This window comes from Saccostrea cucullata, unplaced genomic scaffold (genome assembly GCF_032062105.1).
Source record: "Saccostrea cucullata isolate Sc308-1 unplaced genomic scaffold, CSIRO_AGI_Scuc_v1 ctg110, whole genome shotgun sequence".
NCBI lineage: Eukaryota > Metazoa > Mollusca > Bivalvia > Ostreida > Ostreidae > Saccostrea > Saccostrea cuccullata.
In genome coordinates this window covers 512,387-526,117 of record NW_026939674.1, presented here as the reverse complement: position 1 = coordinate 526,117, position 13,731 = coordinate 512,387, and the positions used below count along the sequence as shown (strand labels likewise).

The window sequence follows — 13,731 nt, the reverse complement described above, 5'->3', positions numbered from 1 at the left end:
TAACACGAAGTGTTCGGATTTTTTACGTTCTTGGCATTTCGGCAACATATTTATGAATGGAAAGATGGGTACAAAAGAAATCCTCAATCAAAATATTTCAAGTAATCATTGTCAAAAAAATCGCCAGTTTGAATGGGATTAGCGGATGAAACCATTTAAAAAAGTATTGTCCGTCAAAGAAAAGAATTGCAATTGTTTTTATAACGCCTACGGACTGTTTGTATACAAATTAGATATATTTCTATGGCCTCCCCTGGCTGCGTGGGCAGTTATAGACACTGGGTATGATTAGAACAAATTTTAATTAAAATTGGCAGGTATACTCTGTAGAATATTTGCTAGATTGAATTGACCCAAGCCGTCAAGTCTCAGGGTGAATGTCAAAAACTTCAAGCCTTTTGTCCAACTTCAAAACTGAACTGACGCTTCATCGCAGATGGACTGATTAAAATTTTTGTTTGACACATATTTATCCACCCGCTAAACATCAGATATATTTTATCTATTACCTTTAAATAGGTAATGTTTATTTTGCAAAGGGCCACTCTAGAGCTGACACTTTTGGGATTTTCCGTTTACATGTAGTAGTTTTTAAAAACATGTCGAGCGAGGATTTCGTCTTATTACAATAAAGACTCGTCCGGTTTAATTGTTATTCTAAATCCCGTATCCGATTATCACGAGCGAAAAATATTTGTGTGAGATTTTGTTTTTCACCAGAAAATCTGGTGTGATCTTGAAAGGAATGTGTATATTGTTATGACAGTCCATCCGCAGATTCACCGTGACTGGAAATACGGCTTATATTGATCGGAAATCTGAGAAAAAAGAGAAAACAGGTTGTGTGGATTGTTGTAACCTTATCAGTAAAACGGTGAGTAGAAAATAACATATTTTTTCGTTTTTCGTTTTATCTGATTCTCTCTTATTCAGAACAAATAATGCGAATTATCAAAGATGTGTATCACCATAATAACGCTGAACAAATAATAATACCCAGGATTCTTCCTGATTGCTAACGTGTTCTGAGCAGAAGGGAACATGATCGAGATAAATCATATGTTGGTCCTGTAAATCAATACAATAACATTGTGTACTTAATTTAACTTAATTAACGAAAATAAATTTATGTAATTAATGTTAAGAATATGTTATATTCAAAGATTTGACATGTTATTATTTTTTATTTATTTTTAAATTTATTATTATTTTTTTTGGGGGGGGGGGGGGCTGTACATTGGACATTGTTAATACAGTAGAGAATATATATATACTGACCAATAAACAGAATGGTGTTTATATAAATAAACCTTTTGTTTACACCTGGTAGAAATAATCTAAACGCTCTGTGTGTTAAGAAGTTTTCCACCCAGAAGTAGGTCATTTATTTAAAGTTTTTCTTTCATTTTACAAATTGTCCTACCTATTTTAAAACCCAGTTCAATGCACATCGTAAGTTGTAATTAAGCTATGCACTGCAGGTAACTGGGTAAGTATAATGCGGTTCAATTAAATAAATTTTTAAAAATATTTTTTAAGAATTAAAGATTTTAATTTCATTTTCTCGTTTTCTCAATAATTAAGAATTAACCAGAATACGAGTAATGAAATTTTGAGATAAGTTTCACTTTCACACCAATTAAAGAATTCCAGAAATCGCATATAGTTTCTGACCCTTCAAAATAAAGCCCTACTGAGAAAAACTTAACCACAGAAAGACCATCACAGTGTGTGGTTATTTCTATTGCTAAAACAGATACTTCCCCGTGGTTACATGCCAGCTATTAACCTTTGTTCGTTTTATTACGTCCAGTATATAAGGGATGACCATGATCTTTTGTGAGCGATTATCTAAGGAATCGGAAAATTACGTAATATTCCGTAAGCCGTCGCCGGGTAGAGCCGATGTTGACATTTCGCTCGTATGCTCGGCTACCCATTGGAAATTAACAGATACTTAAACCAGAAAAAATGTAATAATGAAGCGTGGCGGGGCATGATTAATCTCCTGTCTTGGTGCTGCACATTCAAAGAAAATTTTTAACTCGACCAATTTCGGATTGTGTTTTTTCAAAACTGTTGCATCTCTGAGAGATAGCAGAAGAAATCAATATGGAAACTGATTAGATTTGCCAGCTATATAATCAAACATTAAAAACGGGGACGATTATATGTCAATAATCCATGCTGCAATTTCTGTGTTTCAGATATTTAGTTACTTCTGTGACATTCGGCAAGCACCAGAGGCGACCAGAACCAATTACGTTAATTGAGTTTTGTGTGGAAATAACAACATATGATGGCAACTGTTGGATGGCAGAGAACGGAAGAACCTTGACGGTTTTCCAGAAAAAAAGTAGGAGAGGGTTCGTTGTCAGATGAGGGAGTGATTAGCTGTATAGTGTGTGTGTTGCTTATCATTAACATAATGTAAAAGAGAAGAGAGATGCTCCGCTGTCTGCTCGCCTGCATTGTTGTGTTGTCAGAGAATGTAACCTTCCTCCTCTGAATATAGACCGATTTCTCTTGTGTAATATTTGGTGCAAAATTCGAGTACTTATTCACTTGGAGAATTATTTTTCGTGAGTGGAAATAAGCAGTTGCAAACCCGGATACAAGTTTGATATTTGATCTGAAGGGATAGTTACAGAAAGTACATGAAGTTTTGATATAAATACAATTCTCAGGATGAGTGATTTCGATGATTTTGATGATAAGGATATATTTTCGGACACGTTCGATTTACTGGAGGACATCAAAGCCGCAGGATATGATCTGAAGAAATCGAAATTCTTTAACACTCCGATCGAGAAGATATTCGAGTCTCCGTTTTTCACAAGAAACCGAAATCGAACTCGAGGAGATTCCTCAACACCAAGATATCCGACGTTTTCGTCGAAGTCGTCGAAAAAGTCATCGTCGACGACAGAGTCTTCTGAGACTGATTCTGGCGACGAAATTTTCCATACCAAGTCCTTTAAAAGGTCGGACTCGACTTATTCTACTTCTAGTCATGATACGACAAGTTCCGGGGAGACGATGTCTGATGCCTCGTCCACTCGGAGTAATCCCAGAAAAGTGTCTATCACACGACAAATTCCCGTGCAACATTTTGTCACGTCTAATAAAAACTTTCGACCTGGACAAACTAAGAAAGACTCTGAGAAAAATGTGAAACGTTCGATGTCTCAAGAAGTTCCAGTACAACACTTTGTTACGCCAAATAAAAACTTATCAAATGGGGTATCTAGAAAAATAGAAGAAGAATCTAAGAAAAGTGAGAGGCATTCCATGCCACCCGAACATCATTCCCGATTTGAAAACGAAACAAATGATAGAAGACACCAATCGATGTCTCCAAAACCAGTATCAGTTTCACAAACAAACGATAGTTCCCAGTGTTTTCGAAGTAAATCCATAGATTTATTGAACAAATCTGAAGTTAATTCTAGTCATAGAGACAGGAGCAAATCGAACACACCTGAATTATGTAATATTAGTAGATACGGACAGTCTAAAAGTCTTCCGGATGTATTAAAAAATGATAGAATGTCACTGCCCCCAAATGTTCCGAAGGTGGGTTGCGAGAAAGGGGAGCAACCTACTTGGGACGAAAGACAGGGGAGAATAGAAGGTGCCTTAAAATGGCTGAGGTCGGAATTGGTAGGTATCTACCCGGTAATTAATTATTTAAAAAAAAATCATTATGCACGTGAAAGAACAATGTATTTTACTTATGGTACTTCAGCAAAAAAAAATCTTATAATAAGTACGATGCAAAACCTTTGATTTTAATTTTTCTTCATAGAAAACAAATTATATACGATTTATGGACGAATTTATGAATATAATGTTGTTTTGAAATATTTGTTGAAAGGTGTCAATCCTTCTTAACCTATATATCGTATGTGTAATATAATTTGTCAAATTTACAGTGGTTTGGAATAAGCATAGCACAATCTGGTAGCAGGTACATATTCAATTTCGGTTGCGTTTTCGCCTGCAAAGTGTCGTAATACCATTCTAGTCTCTCCTGTCAATGACGTGACAATTTGATAAACATTCTTAAAAAATGCTATTTCATAATAAACAGATGAACATTTATGTATTGTTAAATGTAGTGAAAGGTGGAAGAAAAACGACCCGCTTACGGGGGTTTATTATAACAAGTCGTTAAGAATTTGAGAAAGTATTAAATCATTTAATATCGTTTAACGTGGGCAGGTGCGTCCTAGTTGAAGAACCCCATATCAAGCCATCACTCATAGATACTTTCGCCCTATTCATTCAAATTGTTGATAGTAAGCGAAAAATAGATAAACTATCATTCAATTTCTTCATTTTATTACATGACTTTTATCTATGTCAGAAGAATTTATATAAAACTAAAAATGGGTTTTTATGACTTGCGAGTCGGCGAAGTCGTCCTCAGTTCGCAGTACGTCGCCAGTTTAGGGGTGTGTATCTCTCTCAAAGAGATAGGAAGTTGAACTCTTGCCAATCTGATTGTGTCCAAGATTCACACACATTGTAAGGAAAGATGTTCCCCGCCACTCTTCTTCTGACATTCTGAAAAAAAAATTCCAACGTCTCTTGCTTTGCATTTAAATTAACTCTATTTCTCTCCCCCATTGTTCGAAAAAAAAGTTTAAAATGATGCAGGACAATAAACAAAGGGTAATAGAAAAATACTTGCGTGCTGTTATAGAGCGATATCGTTATTATAAGAGAATTTGGCACCAAGACCCATTTCACAGATGGATGGGCAAAGAGGTAGTTAACTTGCAAGATTGTATTTTCTAAAGAGGAGACATAAAAATCACCTCCTCAAATAATAAAAGTTTGGTAAAAACGATGTTATATAGGGCAGATGTTGCACATAGGCTGTGAGATAGCTCCGTTTTTGTTATCCAAAACTGTGTAATATGAATTTTTCATGACATAATTTTCAAATAATTTTCTTGTCGTTTAAAACGAATTGCACAAAAAATGTGTTCTGAAAACCTAAATTTTAAATCCGACTAAAATTAGACCGTACCCCTATTAGAATTGCGCTTAAGACTTCTATCATAAATTGCACTGCTACTTGAATGATATTTCCGACTCTTTTTTTTAAAGAATAATTTGTATTCTTTATGTATCAATCTCTTTCTTCTAAATCAAAGCTGACAAATACTTTGCCTATATACCTATGAACTTTACTCTCAATATAAATTTTCAATGTTCCTGTAGGGTTTGTTGAGGGCCCAGGACAAGGTGCTCCTGTCTCAGTTAAAGAGGTGCCAGGACACGATAGAGGTGATAAAGAAACAGAGATCCGAGGAGATGGAGGAGGGCGAGGAGGAGGAGGAGGGGCATTGGGAGGACTGGGAAATAGCAGGTAATTATATAGAATCAAAGTACTGGGAGGACTGGGAAATAGCAGGTAATTATAAAGGATCATAAAGTACTGGGAAATAGCAGGTAACTATATAGAATCAAAGTACTGGGAGGACTGGGAAATATAGCAGGTAATTATAAAGGATCATAAAGTACTGGGAAATAGCAGGTAACTATATAGAATCAAAGTACTGGGAGGACTGGGAAATATAGCAGGTAATTATAAAGGATCATAAAGTACTAAATAGCAGGTATATATAGAATCAAAGTACTGGGAGGACTGGGAAATATAGCAGGTAATTATAAAGGATCATGAAGTACTGGGAAATAGCAGGTAATTATATAGAATCAAAGTACTGGGAGGACTGGGAAATAGCAGGTAATTATAAAGGACTGGGTAGTTATATTGACTGGGAAATAGCAGGTAATTATATAGAATCAAAGTACTGGGAGGACTGGGAAATATAGCAGGTAATTATAAAGGATCATAAAGAACTGGGAACAGGTAATTATATAGAATCAAAGTACTGGGAGGACTGGGAAATAGCAGGTAATTATAAAGGATCATAAAGAACTGGGAAATAGCAGGTAATTATGTAGGATCAGAAAGTATGGGAGTACTGGGAAATAGCAGGTAATATTCTATAGGATCATAAAGTACTGGGGAATTCTATATATACCAATACGATCATAAAGTACTGGGAAGACTGAGAAATAGCAGGGAATCATAAAGTACTGGGTAATTACATAGGATCATAAAGTACTGAGGGACTGGAGAATAGCAGGTAATAACAGGTAATTATGTAGGACAATAAAGTACTATAGGTGATTAAATAGGAAAGTAAAGTACTAAAATAGCAGGTAATTATATCATAAAGTTCTGGGAATAAGATAGGACAAAAAGGACTGGGTAATTCTACAGGATCACAAAGTACTGGGAGGACTGGGAAATAACAAGTAATTATTCAAGACCACAAAGTACTGGGGAATTATATAGGACCATAAAGTACTGTGTAATTCTTTTGGGTAAAAAAAAGACTGAGTAATTATTTATAGGATCATGAACTACCCAAATAGCAGATAATTATGTAGGATCAAAAAGTATTGAGCAATTACATAGGACCAAAATCATACAGGGAAATTTTATAGGTTGATAAAGTACTGGACAATTAAATAGAATTGTAAACTATTAAAATAGCAAGTATTAATATAGGATATTGAAGTGTTGGGTAATTATATAAGTCAATGAAGTACTGGGTAATTTAAAAGAATCACAAAGTATTGGGTATTTATATGTAGGATCAGAAAATCCTGGGTAAATACATAAGATCATAAGTAGAGGGTAATTATATAGGATCATTGTTTTCAGTAATGTTATAAGATCACAAAGCACTGGATAATTTTAAAGAATCACAAAGTACTGAGTAATTACATAGGATAATATAAAATTTTAAGTAAAGATATACAATCCTTGTTAATAATATAGGATCATAAAGTATTTGGTAATAATATAGGGTACTCATAAAGTTTTAGATTACTGTAAAGAATCTTTAATTCCTGGATAACTATATAGAATCATAAAGTACTGGACAATTGTAGGACTACAAAAGACTGGGTAATGAAAGTATAATGTTTTTGAGTAATTAAAGGACTACAAAAAAACCCAATTGGTAAATGTAGGATAATTCAGTCCTAAGTAAAACTATTACAATAGGAATTTATACACATGCAAAGGAACAGGTGGTTATCATAGTTTACCAGCTGGCACAATTTATAACTTTCAGCAGCTTAATGCTGGATATAAGAGAGTAGGAGAATTCCTTGTCATTTTTTTAAAAATAAAAATCTTCTTTGAGGGAAATGAAGTTAATCAAAAACACTTGTATATGCATATCTAATCAATAAAATAAACAAGTCAAAGCCAGTTTCCTGTTATATTCTTTCCACTAAACATATTGCCATGGATATTGAAATCATTGCAATATACCATGAAGTTAACAGAATATTAATCCTTCGTTTGAAGTCATGACAGAGATTTCTCGTAAAGCATACAACCTTGATGTCTTAATATGATATCTGATACACTGCCAGAAAATACCTGTGATATAGAGAATAATGGTGTATGTTACCATTTTCCTGGCACAGTGTGTAATGAAGTATGGCAGTGCACTCCCATTATTCCGCTACTAAGTGGCTTACGAGCTCAGATACTCCAGCAGATAATAAGCCATATGTTATGTCATTTTGCGCACTTCATACAATGTAAATTTCCATAAACCCATAATTCAGAAGCTAATTTTGCACTGCCGGAATTGAAAATTGGAGTGCTTCTGACATGATGGAATGCCGTTTTAATTTTTTAAATTTCCTTTTTGCACTCAATCATTTTATTTAGGCCTACTCTACAACTGAGTGTGAATAAAATATTCCATAGCATTGAATATTTTTAAAGACACTTTAATGTAAAAACATTTGTATGTCCAATGTGCCCAAAATAGAAAATAGACTTTTCAATTTCGAATTGAGAATGAAATTTTAAAGAGATTTATAAGTAAATCTTTTAATTCTCTCTAACTTAAGCAAAATACACAATACTAATATGAATACACATTAGTATATCTTTTTTCTTTACATTCCAGAATTTGACAGAAGATGTAAAGAAGGGGAGATCATAGATGATATTTCTCCATCATTCACCAGAAAGGCAATGGACATTCCCCCTAAAGTGGCTGAGGTCACATCATGATGTCAGCTTGCTTTGTAATCCTTACAGACAGGGCTGATGTCAGTGTGTTTCGTACAGCAAGACAAGTCTCTGCTATGCTGCTACAGCAAAAATATTGTGTTCATCTAGATGTGGCAGAAAATTTCGATTAGCCTCATGTATCTGAAGAATTCAATTGATGCAGCAAAAGCTCTTCAAGTGCATAACAAACATTCATGTTTTAGCTTTTGGACGCAGAATCACTCTGCAATGAGTGAAGCAGCTAGAGGAGTCCTCATCCATCATATCACACTTCAAAGAAACGATGGTGAAAAAATGTGAGATTTGTTCAATGGTAATTCAATGAGAGAAGCATTTGATGCATGTCTTTCCAGTCAAAAAGCCTGGAAATCCATAATCTACTATCAATGTTTCATATGAAGTGATGTGTTCTTGGAATACAAGTGAAGATGGTGCAAAGTGTTTTTCCATTATCAGATGAGAGGAGACTTTCACACAAATTGAATAAGACACCATTCTGCTGGTGAGAGTAATACACTCCTTCACTGCAACATTTTAATATCATGAGCAAGTTGAAGAGACAATTTCAACATACAAAAGCTTCAAATATGGAGCTTGCAATTTTTCGTGGTATCACATGCCATTGTAACTTTCAGTGCCAAAATTGTAAAAAAAAGTTTGTTTTTTTTAAAAGGAAAAGAAACATGGCAATGCTCAAAAATATTTCTTTAACCTCAAATCTTACACGAGTCACTTCTGTAAAAGCATATCATAGGTTATTCAGCATTCTTCTCATGTAAAATCAAAAATATAACTTCATAGGTATGTATAGAAGTCATTTAAACAAAAAATCAAAAATCTAATTTTCAGAATATGCCAAAGAAATCTATATACTCAGGACTTCATCTGAAGTACACAATCTGATGATATTTGTCATATTTTTATACATTTTCAATCCACGATGAAATTAAAAAAATGTATGTTTTTAAAAATAGCTTTTGCATTGTTTTCATCAATTGCTATATCAAGTTGCAGCATTTACTCAGTTTATTTCTTCCTTGAAGAATGTTAATGTTAGTAACAGGTGTTTTGTTGTTGAAAATGGAATGTTTTCATCCTTTTTTTTGTAAAAACATTAAAATACTGAAAAAATAAAACAATTCTCACGATTTTTGCTTTCATGCGCTTTAATAATCAATATTCTGCCCATTTATTATGAGAATATTGAAATTTATTGCTTTTTATGTCAATACAGATTCACCCTAGGAAGAAATTGATTTTTTCCTGTTCATTTATATAAAGCCTTAATTTTTTTTAATTGGTAATTGTACATAGTGACAATAAAACAGTATTTCATAATTCATAGGGCAGACATAAATGTTCATTATAATTCAGCTCAGTATTGATTTTACTCCAGCAACAAAAAGCAAAGAAACAACATATAAAAAAAATATCAACTTGAGGCTATTAAGGTGTCAATGCATTTTTATGGACTCTAGATCTTCAATACACTAGTCTACTGCTCAGTGCTTAGTGATGAGTTTTCTATAAACAGAAATTTGTAAACATGCACTGCATTTATATTTTACATCCTCCTAAAAATTACTGCAGGTACTTCCTTCCAGTGGCAACCATTTAATTTTAAGGCAACACAAAATGTTTGCCATGCAGAAAAATTCCATTTAAGTTGATAAACATGTTAAAATTAGATCTAATTCTGTGCTGTCTCCTACATGAACATGTCGTCATATCCTGGGGGTGGCATGTGGTCAGGGTCTGGACTGAAAGACAAATAAAGAAATGCATGAATATATGGGGAAATCAATAACATATACATGTATTACATAGAAAAGAACTGCACTTTTACCTAGAATACATTTGTAACAGTAATATTGCAAAAAAATAATAAGTATGAATTGAAGTTTGAAAGGCACAGTGAAGGAGACCCCATAACATTACCTAGTATCAATATACAAGCTTCAAAATCAAAAACATTAACTCAAAATCTAGTATCAATGACCCTTGCTTTCTTTATTGGTCTGTCTTGGTGTCACATAATTGATAAATTTTTCTCAATTCTTTTTTATAAGAACAATAAATCAATATCCTTACCCTGGTCCGGTTCCTGGTGGTCCAAAGGGATCAAATCGTGCACCAGGTGGAACAGCACCTCTGATCAATAAAAGAAATGTCAACTCACTTCAGATTCACCTAAAACTGTTTTTTCACAAGAAAGTTATGATTCTCTTTTATCTAGCTAAATTTAAAAGTTGTTCATGAAGATAACATAACAATATCCATCCCATCAATCAATTTTGTTTAGGATTTTCAAGTTGAGTTTCATATGTGAAGGTAATAACTTCCCTTACAGATCTAAAGATGTCCTTCAAACTTTACATGTAACCAATATTATTCAAGAATAATAACAAAGACACTTTCTTTCAAAAGCATGTAGCTAATAGATATTTTGAGTGTTTTTAGGGGGTGAAATTTGTGACCACTCACGGAGGAAGTCTCCGGGGTAATCCAGCACTGGGGTCAGGTCGCATCCCTGGTATGGCCCCCGACCTCATGGGGTCAAAGACCATGCCTCCACCTCTTCCTGCAGCAAAGGGGTCAAGATCACCTCTTCCAATTGAGAAAGGGTCATCTGGTTCATTCCTTTTAAAACACCAAGAAAGTCACACCTTTATCTTTTTATGCAGCACAATTTCTTTTAATGGATACATTTATCAATATACATATTTATAATTTATCACAAAATAAACCACTAGCAAAACTTAGATGCATGAATGTATTTATTATTTATCTAAGCATTTAAAGCCAGTTGTGAAAACACCTAGAAAGGGTAAATTTCAACTTATTAGGAGATTTTACTTTCTCTTACAAAGAAAGACAACTCTGCATGAATTCACATACCAACCACCAGTTGCCCTCTGTGGGGGTCTTCTGGGAGGAACTCTGAGGGGGTCATCATCTTCTAACCTTGACCTTTGAGGCCTTGACCTTTCTTGACTTGTGGAGGGTTGACTTCTACTTGGAGGCTTTAGTACTGCTTCCACAACAGTAGATTTAAATAGGGAACAGAGTTCATCCAGCTGCTTGTATGCTCTGAAGAATGGAAAAAAAAGTATTTGATGAAATAAATTGTTTTATATGGGTAAATGTCTATGCTCTGTAAGTATTATTTGACATAAACTGTCATCTTTGAAAAATTCCTCCATTCGACATTTTATACTAATGCATATACCGGGGTAGCTACCAGCAAGAAAACATGCCAAACAAATTAAAAATTGTAATAAAAGATCAAGACATTTTATACTAATGCATATTTCTTTTACAGTTTTATCTACTTTTACTGGAAAATATCAAACATATCAAGAAACAATAATGACAAGGCTATGCCTGATGGATGTGACAATAATTGATATTTCTAAATCATGCCTAGTCAATCCATTAAAAACTAGTACCTCTCAAAAATTATTAACCCATCCTCCATTTTCTTTTTAATATAGAAATTTACTGATTTACATTATTCAATATTTACCCATCATAAGTTTCCACACTTCCTGTTGTGTACTCTGATGTCCTCACATTTAAACTTTCTACAACATCTGTCCCAGCTTTCTGCAAACATCAACCATACAAAAGACATCCAATAAATTTTTCTTTGTGAATTATAGATAAAATCGAAGAATTCCATTTTGGTGTATTTAGTTTGTTTACAAGAAAAATTGCAATACCATTTTCTGGGCCAATTATTAATAGTATTTCGTAGAAAAATCCCTAGACTTGCAATTTCTTAAATAAAATATAAAGGTACTAATTAATAACCACCAGAATTGGTTTTATATAATTTTTCAATCTTCATTTCTATTCCTAACAATGTTCTTTGGAAAACTTTCCAGGAATTTAAGGTTTTAAATCGTTATTTTCTACAGTAAAATACTTCTCTACATTGATTTATTTACCATGAAATGGACCAAAAAGTCTTCATCAATACGAATAACTTTCAGGATGAAAACTGCATCCTTCTCATTTTTTGATGTGTAACGCATGGCATAAAAGTCTGGGGTGGCATTCCATCCTGCAGGCAGACTCTCTGATGCTTTCTCTGTGGCATTACTTGGTTTCTGTAATCAAGATGTACAGATGATCAATATCTAAAACAATTCCAAAATGAAACCACATTGTACAGTATTTTACTGCTGTATTATAAACTTAGTTTGAACAGGGACCTATATACTATAATACACTGGTTTAAATTTGTTGCTACCTGTTATATTTTGTAAAGATAGGCAAACTAGCATTGGGTCTCTATAATTAAATGTAGTTCTGTAGAATTAAAAAAAAAGAATCAAGTAAAATAGACATTGATGACAGTTAGTTAATCTAAGTAATCTAAGTCAGGGGCGGCGCAACATGGTGAATACTTTTTTGTGGACGCACTGAACAACAAAATTTTGGGGGCCGAAAAATGATTACCCCCTAATCAGCAATTTTACATTAGTTTCTAGGCAAAATTGATAATATAGGTGAATTTTTTGACAATTTTGATGTGCATATTTGACCATTCTGATAGCATTTTTCTTACACTTTTTCAGTTTGTTACGCAGTCATATTTGATGTCTGTTCTTTCCTTGTACAAAATGTGGACAGTCACTCAATAAAGAGAAAGGATATGTCCAATAGCTTTGTTTGACGAAACCAACTAAAACAATTTTAGACTTTGACAGTTAATTTAAAATCCGCAAAGGTTAACATACGGCAGTTGGTATATACAGTGTGTTATACATGGTCAATGAAATACCTGATTTTATTCTAATAATGCGAAAGTGAAAGTAGACCATTACAACGATTTTAGTCATCTTACATTAATATTGAAAATACACCTCTAAAGATTAAAAATTTGATATAAAGAAATACAGCTATCAAATTCTTTGACTTCAGTTGACTTTTTTCTTGCACATTACCTATGTACATTGTATACATTTTAAAATGAATGTTCGTAAATATTCACAAATCTGCTATCTTTAACTTTTTGCAACAATAAAAAAAATTGTAAAATATATACTAATGGTTTTTGCTTTAAAAATGGCAGTTAAATGGCGTGAAATGGCAATATCATAAAAATAATGTGGCATTAAAAAAAATTTTTAAGGTTAATAGGAATTTTACCAATTTTTCGATTTTTGATGTTCATATATAAATCTGAATTATGATTTTTGACGTCTCGCACGAATCCGACATTACAAATGTAGGTTATTATTATTTTTTTTTTTTGGAACGGTTATCGTTACAGAAGTTTTAACTAAATTTTTCGGTTGAAAACATGAAAAGACAGTGTAATAAATATAAATTTTAAAATAAAAAAAAAATTAAGGGGTTGTATATTAGTGTGTGGCACTGTACCTGGGGTTTTATATTGTGAAATCTGCAGCTATTATACAAATTGTGCTACATGTTTGTAATTTTTTGTTATATAAACTTACATATGAACGGTTTCGCTTTAAGACTATTAATGAAGTCAAAATGTTTTGATTTCAGTGAGGTGTATACTTTCCTTTTAAAAAGTAAAAGAGTTATTTTTTCATTAATTTTTTAAATATTTTGTCAAATTGTTTCTA

The 13,731-nt window shown here is 33.2% G+C and overlaps 2 protein-coding genes and 1 long non-coding RNA gene across 4 annotated transcripts; 2 read left to right on the top strand and 1 right to left on the bottom strand.

Moving 5' to 3' along the window:
* The first annotated feature begins 581 nt into the window (after positions 1-581).
* Positions 582-9,275, top strand: LOC134253574 (uncharacterized). 2 transcript variants are annotated; one of them, XM_062736103.1, is made up of 4 exons: positions 582-874; positions 2,208-3,663; positions 5,233-5,380; positions 8,019-9,275. In XM_062736103.1, the coding sequence occupies exons 2-4, from the start codon at positions 2,689-2,691 to the stop codon at positions 8,123-8,125; spliced, it is 1,230 nt and encodes a 409-aa protein (XP_062592087.1). In that variant the 5' UTR covers positions 582-874; positions 2,208-2,688; the 3' UTR covers positions 8,126-9,275. The 2 variants fall into 2 exon arrangements, with proteins under 2 accessions (XP_062592087.1, XP_062592086.1); XM_062736102.1 differs by lacking the exon at positions 582-874 and having other exon boundaries at positions 1,936-3,663.
* Positions 5,392-5,669, top strand: LOC134253576 (uncharacterized). Its single transcript, XR_009989148.1, has 3 exons — positions 5,392-5,463; positions 5,511-5,595; positions 5,631-5,669. It is a non-coding gene; the product is annotated as an uncharacterized LOC134253576 (long non-coding RNA).
* LOC134253567 (proteasome inhibitor PI31 subunit-like) lies at positions 9,274-12,243 on the bottom strand (the record flags this gene model as incomplete). The annotated part of the gene is made up of 6 exons (XM_062736094.1): positions 9,274-9,885; positions 10,217-10,276; positions 10,610-10,765; positions 11,024-11,215; positions 11,652-11,731; positions 12,076-12,243. Coding segments are annotated over 6 exons (708 nt in total), but the record flags the coding sequence as incomplete, so codon positions are not given.
* Positions 12,244-13,731: the final 1,488 nt, after the last annotated feature.

Coding starts and splice junctions, on each gene's coding strand:
- LOC134253574 (XM_062736103.1), top strand. CDS start 2,689: ATGAGTGATTTCGATGATTTTGATGATAAGGATATATTTTCGGACACG. Junction 3,664..5,232: donor AATGGCTGAGGTCGGAATTG/GTAGGTATCTAC, acceptor ATGTTCCTGTAG/GGTTTGTTGAGGGCCCAGGA. Junction 5,381..8,018: donor GGAGGACTGGGAAATAGCAG/GTAATTATATAG, acceptor TTTACATTCCAG/AATTTGACAGAAGATGTAAA.